At 44.3% G+C, this 17638-nt stretch overlaps 1 protein-coding gene across 2 annotated transcripts in view; it reads right to left on the reverse strand.

The window, feature by feature from the left end:
• The window catches only part of ARHGAP6 (Rho GTPase activating protein 6), a 487363-nt gene that overhangs the window by 258147 nt on the left and 211578 nt on the right, over window positions 1-17638 (reverse strand). Inside the window, exon 1 of one of the 2 annotated variants that reach the window (XM_027096556.1) lies at window positions 11123-11378. The exons of the other annotated variant lie outside the window; for it this stretch is intronic. Coding sequence (XP_026952357.1) covers window positions 11123-11167 — 45 coding nt within the window. The 5' untranslated portion in view covers window positions 11168-11378. Of the gene's footprint in view, window positions 1-11122; window positions 11379-17638 lie in introns of those variants that run through there. 2 annotated transcript variants of the gene reach the window in all.

Raw genomic sequence — 17638 nt, forward strand, 5'->3', positions numbered from 1 at the left:
ATGGAAAGCATTCAATAAATATTGGCGATTATTATTATTAAGACTGCAAGTCAGCCTAAATATTTCTAAGAGCTCCAAGTTATTGATTAATTTTGCTGACATTCAAGCACGTGCTATCAGGCACGTACTCCACGTGACCAGGGATACGGCATCTAGACATGGGCCCTGGTTCTGGCCTCCGCCCCTTTGGATTTTTCAGTTCTGGAATGAATTTGGTCTTTAGAGGTGCAATTACATGCACGATGGATGTTATGAAAGTGGATGCACAGGGGCCTCGAGGAGGAACTAACTTAAGAATGAGAGTCACTTTCTGCAGTCAAGGTTGAAAAGGGAGTTTTTCTCCCTGCTAAGCTAACTGGAGTACAGGGTGGTTCGACTGCAGTTCTCAGCTGCAACTCCTTTACCAACAGGTATAAATGAGAATAAAGCACAGGTTAACCCATCGGCGTTGACGTATAACTTTCAGCGTCAAAACTCTTTACCCACCAACCAGAAAAAGAGGTAAACTGATTCTTCCTTTATCATTGTTTGGAAAATAAATTACATTAGACGATCCTATGGGGCTTAGAGGGAAAAAAATGTATTGCAGTTTGAATTTGCATTAATACATTTAGACCAAAGCATTTCTGAATTAAGCATGGAACTTCTCGATATTAAATTAATTACAACATCTATGTAGATATATACTGTATAGTACGTGAAGAGTAAGTATTTTAATAGGCTTGTGATGTGAATATTCTTAAAGACATGCACATCATATGTAGATGGAGTTGGTCTGACACATTACTAGTTTAAATGTGGTAATTAAGATAACCCACAGGGGAGAGGCAAGAGACATTCTAAGCAGTTTGGGAGTCGTCTATATTCTCAGGAATTTAGGGTCTTTCATAAAGTAATTAAATCCCAAACAAGCCTGAACGTGCATATGATGAATTTTCTGTTTGCCAACTCTCCCCCACTTGTGCCAAAACAAGACAAAAATCCCTGCCCTTCTCTGTGCTGGTCTGTGCCCTCTGAGACTGACCGCAGTGGATTTGTTGGGTTTGGTACTAGAAGGAGATGAGTTAGCGCAGGAAGACCAAGAGATCAGAGTATTTACCTATTATCCCACGCCACCCCTGCTTCTTTATATTTTGCCCTTGCTGCAATCCTCGCTGGGTCCATTTCCAGGGTCCCTTCTAGCAAGGTTGGCAGTCATCAGGTTCCGGTAACACTGGACCCTCTCTGTGCCCACGTGGTAACAGCATCCCCGCTGCTAATTGCTGTGTGCCTCCCCACCCTTTATTGATGCTTGTAAACCTGTTGACACATCCATAATAGTCCGTTCCTTAAGTGAGGCCTTTTTGAGTGTCCCATCTGTTTCCTGCCACATCCTGATGGATACAATGCCCTTGCCTGTGAGTCAGCAGCTAAGGTGGGAGAATACCTCATCTTTTGAGATCCAAGTTAAGACTGTGTTTTACATTTTGCTTAGACAATCAAAATGACATCATAATGGCACTGTTACAGGTCATGTGCATAAAGACTTACAAAAATAATACCATGTGCGACCATTTTCAAATTCCGCCAGCAAACCTGACATTCCATTTTCTTGCTAAACGATTATTACTCTGTGGATCGAATTAAACTGGCACCACCAAGTACAGAATCCAGAACCATGTTCGAGAGTCCCGTCCACGATGGCGGCACCCACCTGGCCCAGGGGAGCTCAGCAGATACACAGCTGAGGCACTCCACACACTGGTGACATGCTTCTAGTCTCTTCATTTCACTTGGATGGACACCTTTCTTTACCAGAGATTTCAGTCAGCTACAGAAAGGGGTCATTCAAAAAATATTTTTAAAGTTGATTCATCTGAACATCTTTTGCTGTTTCCATGGCAACTTTTCCCCAAAGCCATAACTCCAAATTCTTCTGAAAACTTCATCTCAGAAATCTAATGTATTTGGCACTCCTGACACTCCAATTTTACTCTAAAAATTTAACTTAGAAGAGTTCTAAGAATGTGTCAAGCAACCAAAGAAATGGGGAGAAAATCCTGACCGGTTTTCATTTCAAAGGGTTATGACATCTTTCAAGGAAAGAGCCTTTAGTAACACTGATCATATTTGAGTGAATAAAGTAGTCTTATACGTTGTGTATAACTTATCCAAACTGAGATGTATCTCATAGCCACATCCATAAAGACAGAGAGAGCAGTACCATATAAAGATGGGTGGCAGTGCTTATTGTTTCATTTGATCGATCGCTAAGTTTTTAAGTATTCAGAAAGTATTTAAGAATAACATAAATTAGAATAGTTGATCTTTTGAAAATAAGGTTAGAACCAGAAAATCTGAGAAGGTACATTATACTAAATTAACTGCATTCGTTTGTAAATGTTGGTGAGCTTAGTCCAAAATTTTGCAAGCAACTAAGACCTTTAAATCTATTCACTCCCCATCATTTTGGAGCTTACAATCTAAAAGAGGCCGTGCTAATTAACACTCACTGATGTGGCCAGGACTTGAGAAAGGGCTCCACAATCCTTGTCAGTGGCAGATAGGCCACCAATACAACTGCCACCCTGGGCTGATCGGGAAGTTGTTTTCGTTTTTTGTTTTGTTATTTTATTTATTTATTTTATTTATTAATTATTATTATTATTATTATTATTTTTTGCAATTGACATTTGTTCATTTATTTACCCTTCATCGTGCAAACCCCACTCCTGTTTCAAGGCAATATATCATTATATAGAATTATTGGCCCATCGTTCACGTCTCCCACTATGAACTCCCTAATGGGAGATCTTCCCTCTTCAAACCAACATGAAATCATGTGACCTGTTCCAGCCAATCAGATGCTCCCATATAAGACTTTGCCACTCTAAGAAGTAATACAGAGATGCAAGGATAGTTAGAAACCATTTAAGCCTGAGTACAAATGATAGGATGATGAAGATCACAGCAAATTTCTCTAATTTTTAAAATGTGAAAGCGAATGAAGCACTTATTCTTTTAAATCCAACGCCTTTGAATCCAGTTTGCCTCCTTAGCAATAGCAGTGGGCAGTGACTCAAACCTGACGGATCTCATCCCTCCGTCCTCCCGGGTGGGCGAGGGGCCCACATTGGACCAATAAGGTGCGTCTTGACTGGGAGATTTTTAACCAGGATGGAATTCAGAGAGAAGAGCTGGGAGAAGCTAACTTCCTCCTCCTTCCTTTTGTTTGTCTTTCAGTGCTTCTGCATTTCCCCCAGAGCAGGTCAGTCCACATCACATCCTCAACGACTGACTGCTGGACAGAAGCGGGCGCTAGCTCCTTACTCACATACAGTCACAGATCCAACATCCAAGCACGCGGGCTTTCTGAGAATCCCTCACATCCTAGTTGGGAGATTATGATTCCTGATATTAGAACCAGGACTATCAGATTTAATAAACTGGTATTGCAGCTATATCAGAATAGAGGCAGTGAACTGAGATAAGACCATTAGACATTGATAAATCACGAAGTCAGCTAAAGTCTGACACAAGAGAGAAGACAGGAAGCATTTAAAAAACAAGATCCAAGATTACAAAGGGCATCAGAGTTGAGGAGTGAAGAAGTAAAAAGCTCAAGGCAATGAGGCTTCTGGAAGGGCCACCATCACCCCTCTCAGGGTACTCTCCCTCTCCCCCGCAGTGTGAAACATCATGTTCATAACCATGACTCACATCCGGAACAGGTAACTCACATTTTGTCCAGCTCGTAAATAGCAGGGAAATATGTATAATTCATTTTAGAGACCACTATACAGAATGAACCTCAAAAAGAGCGAAGATTTTGATGTCTACAGAGATATGTCTAAGGCAAGGCGTCTTAATCTCAGCACTGTTGACATCTGGGCTGGACAATCCTTTGTTAGGCTGTGCTGTGCACTGTTTAGGGTGCTGAGCACCATCTCAGGTCTCTACCTACTAGATGCCAGTTGTGACAACCAACAGTGCCTCCAGACATTTCCCAGTGTCCCCTGGTTGAGAATCATTGGCTTAGATTACCTAGAAAATGGATGCTGACGGACATATGGCCAGACCACGCTACGTAGAGGAAGCCTTCCTATGCCTCTTGTATCCTTAGCGGGTTCAGCTGAAATGAATACTAGGTTACAAAACAAAAGACCCCTCTGAAAACTTGTACTCCATTACCTCAGGGTCACCTCAGGTAAAGCACTGGATTGAACTCTCTGGATCACTTTGCCGCCCAATCCGAGGCTTTGTAGAGGCTTCTTGAACAGTAAGTGGTCCACCATGTAAATTAATTGGTGGTTTCCAAACGTGGCTGATATCAGAATCATTGATTCCAAGTCTAGGCCTTGGAGATTCTCACTTAGTGGAAATTGGGTGAATCCCTGAAGCCAATATGTTTTGCAATCATCAGATGATGATGAGTGAAGTTTTGAACCCGCTGGTGTAATCTATTATAGGTAAAAACACCCAGGCAGCCAGATTCATTTCCTCATAGATATTTATTTTGTGCCCATCCTATACCAGGACCCATTCTAGGCAGCGGGGATATCGTGGGAAAAGAATGATTAGGTCCCTGCCCTGAATAAGCTTACACACCAGTAGGGAGAGTCAAACAATGTATAATGTACCAAGTAGTGGAGCAAACAATGAAGGCAGCATCTAGTGTGATATGATCAATGGTAACTGCTGGGATCAGAAGCACTTTGGAGAGAGCAGTCGGGGAAGGCGACTTTTTTTCCTGCAACTTGTAGGATACAAAAAACAGCCACACAAAGAACGTCTGAGGCAGAAGAAACAGTAGGAACAAAGGTCTGGGACAGGAAAGAGCTGCTCACATTTGAGGAACAGAAAGTACACTAACGTGGCTGGGCAGTGGTAAGCTGAGGGAGGGTGTTAGGAAGCAGGGAGAATTATGTACGATGACTTGGAAGGCCAAGGTCAGGGAGGGAGATATTAGTCTAAGTGTAATGGAAACCAACCAGAGAGCTTTAAGCACTGAAATGTCACAACTTCATTTTCTTTTGAAAAGGTCTCAACTGGTCCCAGGACTGGAATATAGGGTTACCACGTTGTCTTAGTGAGGACAACGGATGCTGCGGGTTTGGATTTAGGTAACAGCAGTGCAGATGGAAGGAAGAGGATGAATTTGGGGAGTGCTGTGAAACAGACCTGGCAGGGCTGGCTCAGAGATTCAATGTCGTGGGGTGCAGGAAAGGGAGGACTCCAGGATGACCCCTAAGTGTCTGGCTCGGGCAGCTCGCCAAGTCGCCAACCATTTACGGTGATGGAAAAGACCAAGAGTGATACAGGTGAGGGACAAGTGGGGAATCAAAAACCCAGTGAAGAGTGCATATGACTGGACAATAATATCACAATCAAGTTGGGACTCAGGTGTATTTGGTCCAGGGTTATCACAATGCGGGGAAAAGGAAAAGGAAATCATAGAAGTTTATGATCAGAAAGGACCAGGCAAAGGGTAGCATTTGTTTTCTTATTATTGACAGATATCTCTTCCAGGCAACATCCAAGAGGAATCCGATTGTTTATCAACTAGCAGCGGTGCTTAAGAAGTGTTTGGAAGGATGGGATAGGTAGCTTCCTAAGGTGATGAGAGTTCCAGACCAAAGAGGCCACATACAGAAAAAAATGAGTGCAGCAGGAAAGAATGCATATTGGAAGCTGGGGGCAGGTGGTGGGAAAGGTACCCATGATTAGCAGAGGTGTTAATTAAGGTGATTCAGTAATCTCCCACTTATCTGTAACTTGCAAAATTTTGGCTTTCTGAGGAGACAAATGACTAGCAAACAGTGTTATAAAAGTGAATTCTGAGCCATGCAGCAGGTCAGTACAAGTTCCGCTGAACTTCCTAACATGTCTACACTGGCAGAGCTGATGGATGATAACGGATTCATATCATCTCAGCCCTGCAACAGTGCCCAGTTCTGGGTGTCTTCGGAATTACCAAAGAATATCCTGTACTCAACACCACTGAATTATTAAGCGGACTTAATGACTTTATAAAGTCTTTCAAAATCGAATGTTCATAGAAAGCAAACTTAGAAACTATCATATTAAGACCTCGACTGATTTGGGTGAAGAAAGGCTCCCTGGCAGGGTAAGCAGCTTAGCCCTTGCAGTGGGTTCCTTAGGGAGGAGGAAACTTAAGCAGAGCAAGGAAACAGTCAGCATTTAATGATGAGACTGTGGTCAAGAGCACAGATAGTGGGGCAACTGCACCAAACAGGAAGTGATGTCAGCAACAGAGAAGCTCAGAAGTAGACCGGTCCAAGGGACGAAAATGGCTGCATCCTGACATCCAGACTCCATGGGGAGATATCCCAAGTCAGAGTCTAAGCCCCCTGCTTTTTGTCACACCTCTATGAACAGAACACACATCACCCATCCATAGATTTATCTTAGCCAGCGGCAACAGGAAATCTTGTTTCCCTTTCAAAAAAGTCCATTCTCTAGTAGGTCTGTGTCTTTATTCCCGTCTTACCCCTAGGTTCTTCATGACCTTTTTTTTTTTTCTTAAGTTCCATATATATATGTTAGCTCAGTGCTTTGTGACCACCTAGAGGGGTGGGATAGGGAAGGTGGGAGGGAGATGCAAGAGGGAGGAGATATGGGGACATATGTATACGTATAGCTGATTCACTTTGTGATACAGCAGAAACTAACACACCATTGTAAAGCAATTATATTCCAGTAAAGATGTTAAGAAAATAAAAAATGAATAAATTAAAATAAAATAGAAGATAAAAAAAGATGCCTGATAATTTGTTCTAAAATTAACACTCATTTGGGACTTCCCTGGCGGTCCAGCAGTTAAGACTCTGTGCTTCCAATGCAGGGGGCGCGGGTTCGATCCCTGGTTGGGGAACTAAGATACCACATGCCATGTGGCGCGGCCAAAGCATCAAAAAAAATTTTTTTAATTACAACTAATACTCAGCTCAGTAATTCGCCTGAAGAAGTCGCCATACTTAATTGCATGGCTTGTCATGAAATTAGACTTTTGTCACATGATCTTGGCAGACAATCGAGGTTTGTAATATTTTGTTTGTGGTTAATGGAAGAAGGTATATGAGGACTGTTGGGAAAGGTAGGTTACGGTAATCTTTAACCCAGGCCAAGTGACCTGACTTTTGGGGGTCAACAAAAGTGGGAGAACATTGTTAAAGCCGTGATCATTGAAACTGGGGTGACTCATTATTCTACCCCCAGCACTTGTGCTGTGTTTGAGACTCTCTCTGAACCTCTGTGTTGGTCTCTCTCTAAAGTTTTGCATGTTCATTGTATAGCATATATATATATATAATACTCAGAACATTTACTGTGTCTTCTCTTTCTCGATCTTATTACAAAGTAAATGTCACATCTTCTTAGAAACATACATGAAAATCAGATAGACCAGGGCGTCTCAGGCGGGAGCAATTTTGCCCCCCAAGGGACATACGGCACTGTCTGGAGATACATTTGGTTATCATAACTGGGCGTGGCGTGGGGCTATGGTACTGGCATCTAGTAGGCAGAGATCAAGGATGCTGGTCAACATCCTACGGTGCACAGGACAGCCGCACAACAAAGAAGTATCCTGCTCAAAATGTGCATTTTGCTGAGGCTGAGAAAGACATAAAGTTATGGCATTGAACTTAATGGATATTGAAATTTTGCGTTTTGTCTATACCAGTCCAATTAAAGAGCTATCTGGTCGTGTAATTCAACAATATGGATGGTGACGTTAAGTCACTGAAGGTACGCTATTTGATTGTTGGTTTATTATGGTGACAAAAGAGGAAGGTGCGAGGTTCTCTGAATGAGTCCGATGAGGTCTGTGGGATCACGGCACCTGGATGAAATTCCCCATTCTGTCACCAACTGCACCTGTGCCACCTTGAACTCCACCGCTCTAAGCTTGGACTTCTTTAGCCACAAAATAGAAAACCTGTCTAACCCACCAGCCGGATTTGAGGCTGAAAGTGACACAGACTGTGTCCAAACACTTTGCAACTTGTAGAAGAAAATACTAACGAGAAACTGCAGTTTCTCTAGAAGTGCTGCCAGGCAAACATTGATCTGTGCGTGTCACCCTTGACCCTCATACTCTAGCACCTCTGTAGCCCATCCACATACAGGCTGGCTGGTTCAGCGCCCTCAACATCTCTCAACTATGCTGACTGCTCTCAACCTCCAGCCCAGCTCGAGTGTAGGTCACCTCCTCTCATCTCTCCCTGGCCCAAGTGCCAGGATGCGCTCTAACTTCCCCCCACCCTCGACTCCTTCCAGGGACCAGAGCAGGATTTTCAAAATACAAATCTGACCACGTCACCAAAAGGCATCAAGGACGACACCCAGCTGGGAGGATGGAGTCACCATAAACTCCATGTGGGAAAACCGTGGGAGGAAAGGTTGGGAGGAAAACATTAGCTGCATTTTTGTTATGATGATAAAACAAGACAGTTGTGCTATACTTTGGGAAAGTGTTAAGTGATTTTATAAATGCAGGATGCTGTTATCTACTTAAGTGTTTGTATTTCTCTCTTTGTGACCATTAGGACCATTTAAAAAGATGAGTGAAGAGTTCATAACAACTCTTAACATTTTCACTATTTAATCGTCTTCGGAAAAGTGACCAAATAGCTGGCACACAATAGGCACTCCACAGATGTTTGGTGAACGAAGAAAATGTGAGCCATTGATTTCTTATATGCAATCTCACCTTGGACAAATGAAAAAAGCACTGAAGGAAGAGTATTGCTATATACTTGCCCCTGGATTATCTTTCAGAGGAGGCAAGAGGTACTGAGGACACATGGAGGATAATTCTTTTCGAGGAAGATACAGACACAAAAAGCCCGCAGGACTCCAGGACAATACACAGTGGGGCAAAACCAAGATGAGAGAAATAAGTGGAATATTTATGCTAAAAGGCAAAACAAGCTCTTGGAACTACCTAAACCACTGTAGGGGAAGCTGACGAAGAGTGCAGCGTTAGAATAGATCTTAAGCCATAGAGAGTTATGTTAATATGAAAAACAATGGGTCACAATAAAGAACATCCTTTTGACTTGTGACTGATACGGTGCTGCTGAATGTTGCTGCTTTATCATTCTAAAGTGTGCATAGGAAACTTCAGAGGACCCAGGTGACTTCTTCCAACTTGAGAACCAACATCTTCCCTCTGGAATCTTCCTTTTAAGAGTCTTAAATCAGAAAATATGTAAGTGGTGATCTGAGCTAGAATAAAGGGCTATCTCATCAGCATATCTTCAGAGAGCAAGAGGAGACATTAACATCAGCTTGACTCTAAGTTTATGCTTTTAGGAGAATGAGACAGCTGATTGAAAATCATTTTTAAATCGTTTTGTGATGCATTGGATGTATTTGCATAATTGAGGCAATAATCATTCATAGAATGAATAGACTTTTTTTTTTTTTAAGGAGCCAGGTCTCACCTTTCCTCCCTCACCTCGCAAATGACATTGACACCTCAGATTGCAAATTAAAGGGCACCAGCACACAGTTCAAAATCTGAAAAAGGGAGTGCGGTGAAATGCTGATTAGACATAATGAGCACAGACCCTAGATCCTTCAGTGCAAAGAGACCTCGGCCGAAAACGGGTTGTCCTGAATACCGCTTTAAAAGGCAAATCGCTGAGCCATTTGTGTCTCAAAAAAACAAAACAAAACAAAACAACCCCACATACAAGCATTAGTAACTTACTAGTGTCTCACTGGGCATTTCAAGGCGAGTAACCCTGGCAAAACTAGAGAACGAGCCATCATACGTTCCTAGAACGTGTGCCTGAGAAGGAACCTTAACGATTTTCTAACTCAGGCCCTCTTTTTTTCCAGCGCAGCAAAGCGAAACCGCAGAAGTTCGCAGCAAGCACAACGGCCCACCCCCGGCTGATCCCGGACCCCACTGTACGCCCCGGGAACCAGCTGGGGGAGATCGGGGACCTCTGCACCTACCACCCCCGTCCACCTCGACTCCTTCCGTGAAAACTTTCCTTTTTTTAATGTGGAGAGTGCATTTTGGAGGACACGAATTCCAGACAGATAACTGTCTCTGCCTTATTATCAATGTTGATAATTCTTGTCTTAAGTTTCTGCCTGCTTCCCTCCAGTTTTGAAACTTGGCACCCAGCACGTCCAATCTCAATAGTGAAAATCATGTCAAGGAAAACTCAGTAAAGTAGCAGATGCCAGAGCAACTACAAGGCTCCGCGTCAAAACGACACATCTTAGAAATGTTCAGACTGGGCTAAACTAACAAGGACGCCTGCCGGCTTCCTGGAGGCAGCACTCAGAATCTTCAGAAGCAGGACTCATTCCTCAGAAACATCTTGATTTTCATTCGACTTTTTTTTCTTAAGTCTTTTCTCTTTCTCAAAAATAGACTCAATCTCGAATCTGGATTTGGTCAGTCGGTCGTTAACCTTGAAATCCTGACTCCTTCTTTAAAGGAGGCAAATCCCACGAGCTTTTTGTCCGGTGTGTCCTGCGGTCCCCAGCGCCCCGTAGTGCCTGGCATACAGTAGGCCCCCAATAAATGTGGAATCTTTGAGTCAACAGGGAGAAGAGAGGCCACCGACACTAGACCCCCTGCCACCTTCTTATATTAATCAGAAAATGTGCAACACTGTGTCCCCCTACAAACTCCCTGGGAGTTTGCTCCCTTTCCAAGGAGCAAACCCGCGGCATCCCAACCCGCCCTGCAGCATTTCTCCGGAGGGTCCACTGGCCACACGCTGCCATCACCAAGCGGTCCCTGCCTCCCATCCAGTTCTGTGTCGGTTCTTGCAGGGTATGTGACCAAAGGTTGAGTGGGCAGACCTGGGCGCAGCCCTGGGAGCCCCGTTTCTCAGCCCTGGCCAGCGAGGCAGCGGCAGGGTCCGGCCCCCGGCCCCAGACGCAGTGACCACTGTGCGGGGCAAAGGACCACGGGCTCCGGGGATGGGGGCTCCCCTTCTAAGGGGCACCTGAGTCTCTGAGCAGATGACACTCGGGGTGACGCACGCGGCACTCTTCACCCACCCACCCGCCATACACACCGAGGACCTCTGGGAAGCCACGGATCCTTTCAAGCCCGCGCTGTCGCCCCTGAGCGCGCCGGGACACTCACCGCGTAGTGCAGCTGCGGTTTCTCGCGGTACACCGGGTCCCCCATGCCGCCACCGGGGAGGAGTGGCGGGCTCTCGGGCGCAGCCTAGGGTCGTGGCGCCTCTCCGGGGTCCCCCTATTTTACCGCCATCCTGGGGCAGCCACCGGACTCGAGCCCTGCTGCCTGTGCCCGGAGCGCGGTGCAAAGCGTCCCGGGCACCAGCGTCCCGCCGCGGAGCCGGCGGGGACAGGCAGGAGGCGACTGCGAAGGGGAAGGAGGAGTGGGGGGGGGGGGGGGCGGAGGCCGAGTCAGATTCGATGGGCGGGCATTTAATTCCTTCCGCTGCTGGCTGGCCCCAGTCGCGCCCGCCGCCGCCAGCTGCTGGGGGCTACAGCGACCGAGCGCGCCCACGACAGGTGTCAGGGCGGCCGGCGCTCCTAACTCCTGCCACCCCGCCCCTGCCCAGGCCCGTGGGATCCGGGATGCCGGGGCTGGGCTGCTAAAGCCTTCAACACCAGCGACAGGGCGAGCTTGGGTTTCCAAGAAAGAGAGACTGACTAACTTTGAAGGAGGTGTGGATCTGATGCCGAAAGACGACTCGGAACCGGCCCGGCGAGGATGCAGTTTCAGTCTCTGGTCTTCGGAAAGCCTTCCTCAGGGAGAGTCTCAGTGGCGGGAACCGTAGGAGGGGGCAAGCGGAGAGGGACCAAGTAATGCTGCTCGAGGGAACTGCTGAGGAGGGGCGGCAGGGCTGGAGGCTTGCGGGGCCGGGCCACGTTGGGCAAACTGAGTCTCAGAGGGCTTGCAGGACCCGGGCGTGTCTAGGGAAGCGGGCTGGAAGGGGGAGCCCCGGAAAATCTGCCCGAAGTCTGCTGGAACTGAGTAGGGGTGCCAGGCTGGACCTGAGTGGGGGGCGGGGTGCTCAGAGCCCTCCTTTCTATGTCTTAGCAAATCGGGAAACAACACAGCAAGGTTTTGGAAATAGAAGAAACGTCCACTATTTGCAAATTCTGCCAGCTAAACCAAATCATTTCAGCACACGCTGGAGATTCACACCACCACCTAAAACTGGCCTCTGCTCCGCAATCCCCTCGTGGAAGCCTACACTTTAAAACATCGTGAAGAGTGCCAAGGTCCCTCCCAAGGCCTGATAGCCTGTGACTTACCTGCAGCCTCTCGCAAGCTGCACCCAGACCCTGTGAAATCAATCCATCCAAGCCCAAGAGGGGTGGCTATCAAGTGGAAGATGGATTTGGGGGTGGCTTGTGTCAATTCTTCAGGGTCCCACTATACTGGACTCCCTGGGTGGCCCTCCACCTGCTGGGGGGAGGGCTAGGAAAATAGGCTGCAGCCCCTGTGTTCGAGTCCTTACAATTTGGTTGGGCGAACCACCCACTGGCATAGAAGCCTTTAAAACAGTTGGCAGCATAGTTGCAAACAGCAGTGAGAATGTGAAGCCAGGGGTGCAGGTACCCTAAAGAATCTACTACTAGATCTCATGACAGTTCATCTGCCTGGAAAACTGTAAGATTAAATCTGCTAAAGCTGATCGTATGCCTACCCTCTGACCCAGCAATGCCACTCCTAGATACATAGAGAAATGGGTGCCAAGGGCCTTCTCGTGCACAAGAACGTTCAAAATATCTTTAAGCAGAACGGCCAAAATGGAAACAATCCAAACGTCCATCAACTGGTGCGTGATGAACCACCTGGTGCGTGAAGGGAATACATACTGCTTAGTGGTGAAAGGAAAATGCTACTGATAGACACAACATGGAGTATTCTCACAAATGCCGTGTCCAGAGAAAGAAATCAGACTCAAGAGGACGTACCGTAAGATTCCATTTATTTATTATGGAGTTGAAATTCACATGTTGAACTGAAATAGGCAAGTGTGATCTATGGTGACAGAAGCCAGAATCATGATTACCAAGATGGGGAAGTGGTCCTGACTGGGAAGGGGATACAAGGGAACCTTTTAGGGTTCTGGAAATGTTCTGTATCCTGATCTGTATGACAGCTACCCAAGTACACCCATATGTAAAAGTTCACTGAGTGGTACAGTTCAGATTTGTGTAATTTACACCCTCCACTATGTATATTTTACACCGCAATAACATACAAATAAATTTAAACTCGACCCCCCGCCAAAACCAGGAACTTCCAGCCAGAGTGCCACCTGTCTTAAGAGAAAGTCAATTTCACCATTTGCCCAAGTCTCCTCCCTGCAGTCTGCCTTTGCGCAGATCACCTCTTCCTCTGCGAAGTGGGAGCGAACCCCCTCACCTTGGAGGCCCTCCCTGCTCCCCGACACGTCCAGGCAGAGCTGGAAAAACAACACACTAAAGTCCGCTCTTCACTTTCACTCTGCTCTGCTGCTGAAAGCAACCTTTACAGCTATGTCCTCAAAGACCCTCACAATGAGGCATAACCAGCCCAAGCTTCGCCACACAGCATCCCTCAGAGAATGCAGCTGGAGCTGCCAAAGGAGGGCATGCATGCACAAGTGCCCCCGTTTCGGGACCTCTGCTTCCTGCTGCTCTATTTAGAAAGAGGAACTCTCCAGCCTTAGGAGAGTTCCTCCGTCATACCTGCCATTAAGCCCTCAAAGCTAAAAATCCCTTTTCCTACAAAAACTAGTTCATTATTAATAATATATAGACAATACAAGGCGGGTCCGTGGATTTAACAAAACCTTACACGTAATCCTTTGATCATTACCCTTGAGTATGTCGCCTCCATGTTAAAATTGCGTCATCTTAGGTTTTGGTTTGTTTCTATTCTGCCTTTGAAAATTTTATTAAGTCACTAAACGGCATTATTGTAAGCCAAAAATAATCCATCGTTCCCAAACTGTGTACTTATACTTTAGGAAGGACTACTGCCTGCTAGCAGACTTCTTGCTAAATTGTCAGGGCTAAGTTGGAGTTAAATTTTCCAGTGCGATAGGGTTGTTTTTTCTGTGTTTGAAAGGTTTGAGGAGATAGGACAAAGCATTGAAGAAAAGAAGTCATCAGTTCATGCTGCAAGACTCTTCAATTCACCTGCGAGTGAGTCACACACCACTTCAGTTCTCAGGGTCTAGAAGGCTGTGCAGAACTCTAAGAGGTCTGTTAAGTCTTAAACAATTTAGTCATATGATATCGCTTATATGTGGGGCCTTAAAATAATGATACAAATGAACTTATTTACAAAACAGAAATAGAGTCACAGACACAGAAGACAAACTTTGGTTACCAAAGGGGAAAGGGGGTGTAAATGAGGAATTGGGGATTGACAGATACACGCTACTATATAGAAAGGAGATAAACAACAAGGTCCTACTGTATAGCACAGGGAACTATATTTAATATCTTGTAATAACCTATAATATAAAAGAATCTGAAAAAGAATATGTATGTGTGTATATATATATATATATATATATATATATAAAACTGAATCACTTTGCTTACCCCTGAAACATTGTAAATCAACTATACTTCAATTAAAAAATCTTAACCAATTTGAATTCCACATATTATTTTTATTTGAATCTATTTCAGGGTATATTTTAAACACCACTCTAATAACAATTTCTTTTTTGTACATCTCTGCTTCCAAGTATCCTTCCCATGTTATTTAACTATTCACTAGGTTACTTATTCAATAAATATTTTTAAGTGCATACAATTCGCAGTTATTGTTCTAGGTCATTTAAACTATGCATTAAATGGCAGGTGGATTTGCAATTCAGGTGTGATCTTTTGGGGTGATGGAGGGACATAAAGAGAGCACATAAAACCTCACTTCAGAAAAGGCTGAAGTTCACATCATTTACTGGTTAGGTTAAGAGCCTGCTTGCCTAATGTTCTCTTTTGGTTAGTCATTTTTTTAAAAATAAATTTCTCTGATGTTTATAATTTCCCCCAGAGAGGACTCAAAAATAATCTCTAGGAGTTCCTCTACTAGCATCACTTTTAAGAGAAAATATGTCACGCTAACAGTAGCATTTCCACGACTTCCTGTCCCCAAATATTACAGCACTTGCAGTACTGAAGGCTGCCCTTGCTGCCAGGGCATTTAAATTAAAATCCCTGTTTGTATTTACTCTGCCTGCCTATAAGCTGAGTTAATATTTTCCACATTTCGTGCCAACCCAAGGGTGATTACTTGGTTTAAGGAAAACTTTACCTAAATCTGTGGAAGCAAATTCAACTTCAGGGTGTAGCAGGAGCTGAAGGCCCATGTGAGAACTGCAACGCACTGAGATCAGAGCACGAGGCCCTTCTTGCACACCCAGCCCTGTCACTGTTGACAGAGTGGCGATGGAACCCTCTTGGGTGGGGAACCTCTTCCCCCAAACCCACCTCCTATACTCTTCCATCCTATTATCTTGTCAACCCACCTCCAAGGGTATTTTTAAATTTTTGAAACAGGAAATTTGATAACATACAATGTGCAGCTAAATGAATTCTTGCACAACATACACCCATCTAACCATCACCAAGGTCAAGGAATAGAATACTGCTAGCGTGCCTCAACCGCATTATAACACCCTCCCCCGTGACCCCAACCCAGGGGCAGACACTGCCCTGTCTTTATAGACTTCACTTATTTGCTTCCCTTTTATAACAGGGTTTCTCCATCTCAGCACTATTGATACTTGGGGACAGAAAATTCTTCTCCCCGCCCCCCCAGCTTTACTGAGCTATAATTGACATATAGCACTGTAAAAGTTTAAGGTGTACAGTGTGATAATTTGATACACATACATATTGTGAAATGAGTATCGTAATAAGATTAGTTAATACCTCCGTCACTTCACATAGTGAACATATTTTTGTGTGTGATGAGAACATTTAAGATCTACCCTCTTAGCAACTTTCAAGTGTACAACACTGTAACGTTAACTATACTCACCGTGCTGCACATTAGACCTCTCGGAATTTGTTTATTTCATATCTGGAAGTTTTTACCCTTTGACAAACATCTCCTCATTACCCCACTGCCAGTCCCTGGTAACTACCAATCTATTCTCCATTTCTGGGTTCAGCTTCTTTAGATTCCACAAGTAAGTGAGATCATACAGTATTTGTCTTTCTCTGTCTGACTTATTTCACGTAGCATAATTCCTTCAAGGTCTATTAACGTTGTCTCAAATGGTAGGATTATTTATGGCTGAATAATGTTCCACTGTACATATATACACCACATTTTCTTTATCTCTTCATCCATGGATGGACACTTAGGTTGTTTCCATATCTTGGCTATTGTGAATAACGCTGCACTGGACATGGGAATGCAGATGTCTCTTGGGGATCCTGATTTCAGTTCTTTTGGATACATACGAAGAAGTGGGATTGCTGGATCATGTGGTAGTTCTATTTTTAATTCTACATTTTTGAGGAACCTGCATAATGCTTTCTATAATGGCTGTACCAATTTACGTTCCCACCAACAGTGTGTAAGTGTTCCCTTTTCTCCACATTCTTGCCAATACTTGTTATCTCTTGTCTTTTTGATAATAGCTATCCTAACAGGTGTGAGGTGCTATCTCATTATGGTTCTTATATGCATTTCCCTGATGATTAGTGATGCTGAGCACCTTTTCAAATACCCGTTGGCCATGTGTATGTCTTCTTTGGAAAAATGTCTATTCAGGCCCTTTGCCCATTTTTTATCCTTTTAACATCTTTACTGGAATATAATTGCTTTACGATGGTGTGTTAGTTTCTGCTTTATAACAAAGTGAATCAGCTATACATATATCCCCATATCTCGCCCCTCTTGCGTCTCCCTCCCATCCTCCTTATCCCACCCCTCTAGGTGGTCACAAAGCACCGAGCTGATCTCCCTGTGCTATGCGGCTGCTTCCCACTAGCTGTCTATTTTACATTTGGTAGTGTATATATGTCCATGCCACTCTCTCACTTCGTCCCAGCTTACCCTTCCCTCTCCCTGTGTCCTCAAGTCCATTCTCTGCATCTGCGTCTTTATTCCTGTCCTGCCCCTAGGTTCTTCATAACTCTCTCTCTTTTTTTTTTTTTTAGATTCCATATATATGTGTTAGCATATGGTATTTGTTTTCTCTTTCTGACTTACTTCACTCTGTATGACAGACTCTAGGTCCATCCACCTCACTACAAATGACTCAATTTCATTTCTTTTTATGGCTGAGTAATATCCCATTGTATATATGTGCCACATCTTCTTTACCCATTCATCTGTTGATGGACACTTAGGTTGCGTCCATGTCCTGGCTATTGTAAATAGAGCTGCAATGAACATTGTGGTACATGACTCTTTTTGAATTATGGTTTTCTCAGGGTATATGCCCAGTAGTGGGATTGCTGGGTCATATGGCAGTTCTATTTTTAGTTTTTTAAGGAAACTCCATACTGTTCTCCATAGTGGCTGTATCAATTTACATTCCCACCAACAGTCTTTGCCCATTTTTTAATAAGATAATTTGTTTTTTTGCTATTGAGTTGTATGAGTTCCTTATATATTTTGGATATTAACCCCTTATCAGATATATGGTTTGCAAATATTTTC

Source organism: Aethalodelphis obliquidens, unplaced genomic scaffold, assembly GCF_003676395.1.
Source record: "Aethalodelphis obliquidens isolate GAN/ISIS:26980383/991018 unplaced genomic scaffold, ASM367639v1 scaffold104, whole genome shotgun sequence".
Classification (NCBI taxonomy): domain Eukaryota; kingdom Metazoa; phylum Chordata; class Mammalia; order Artiodactyla; family Delphinidae; genus Aethalodelphis; species Aethalodelphis obliquidens.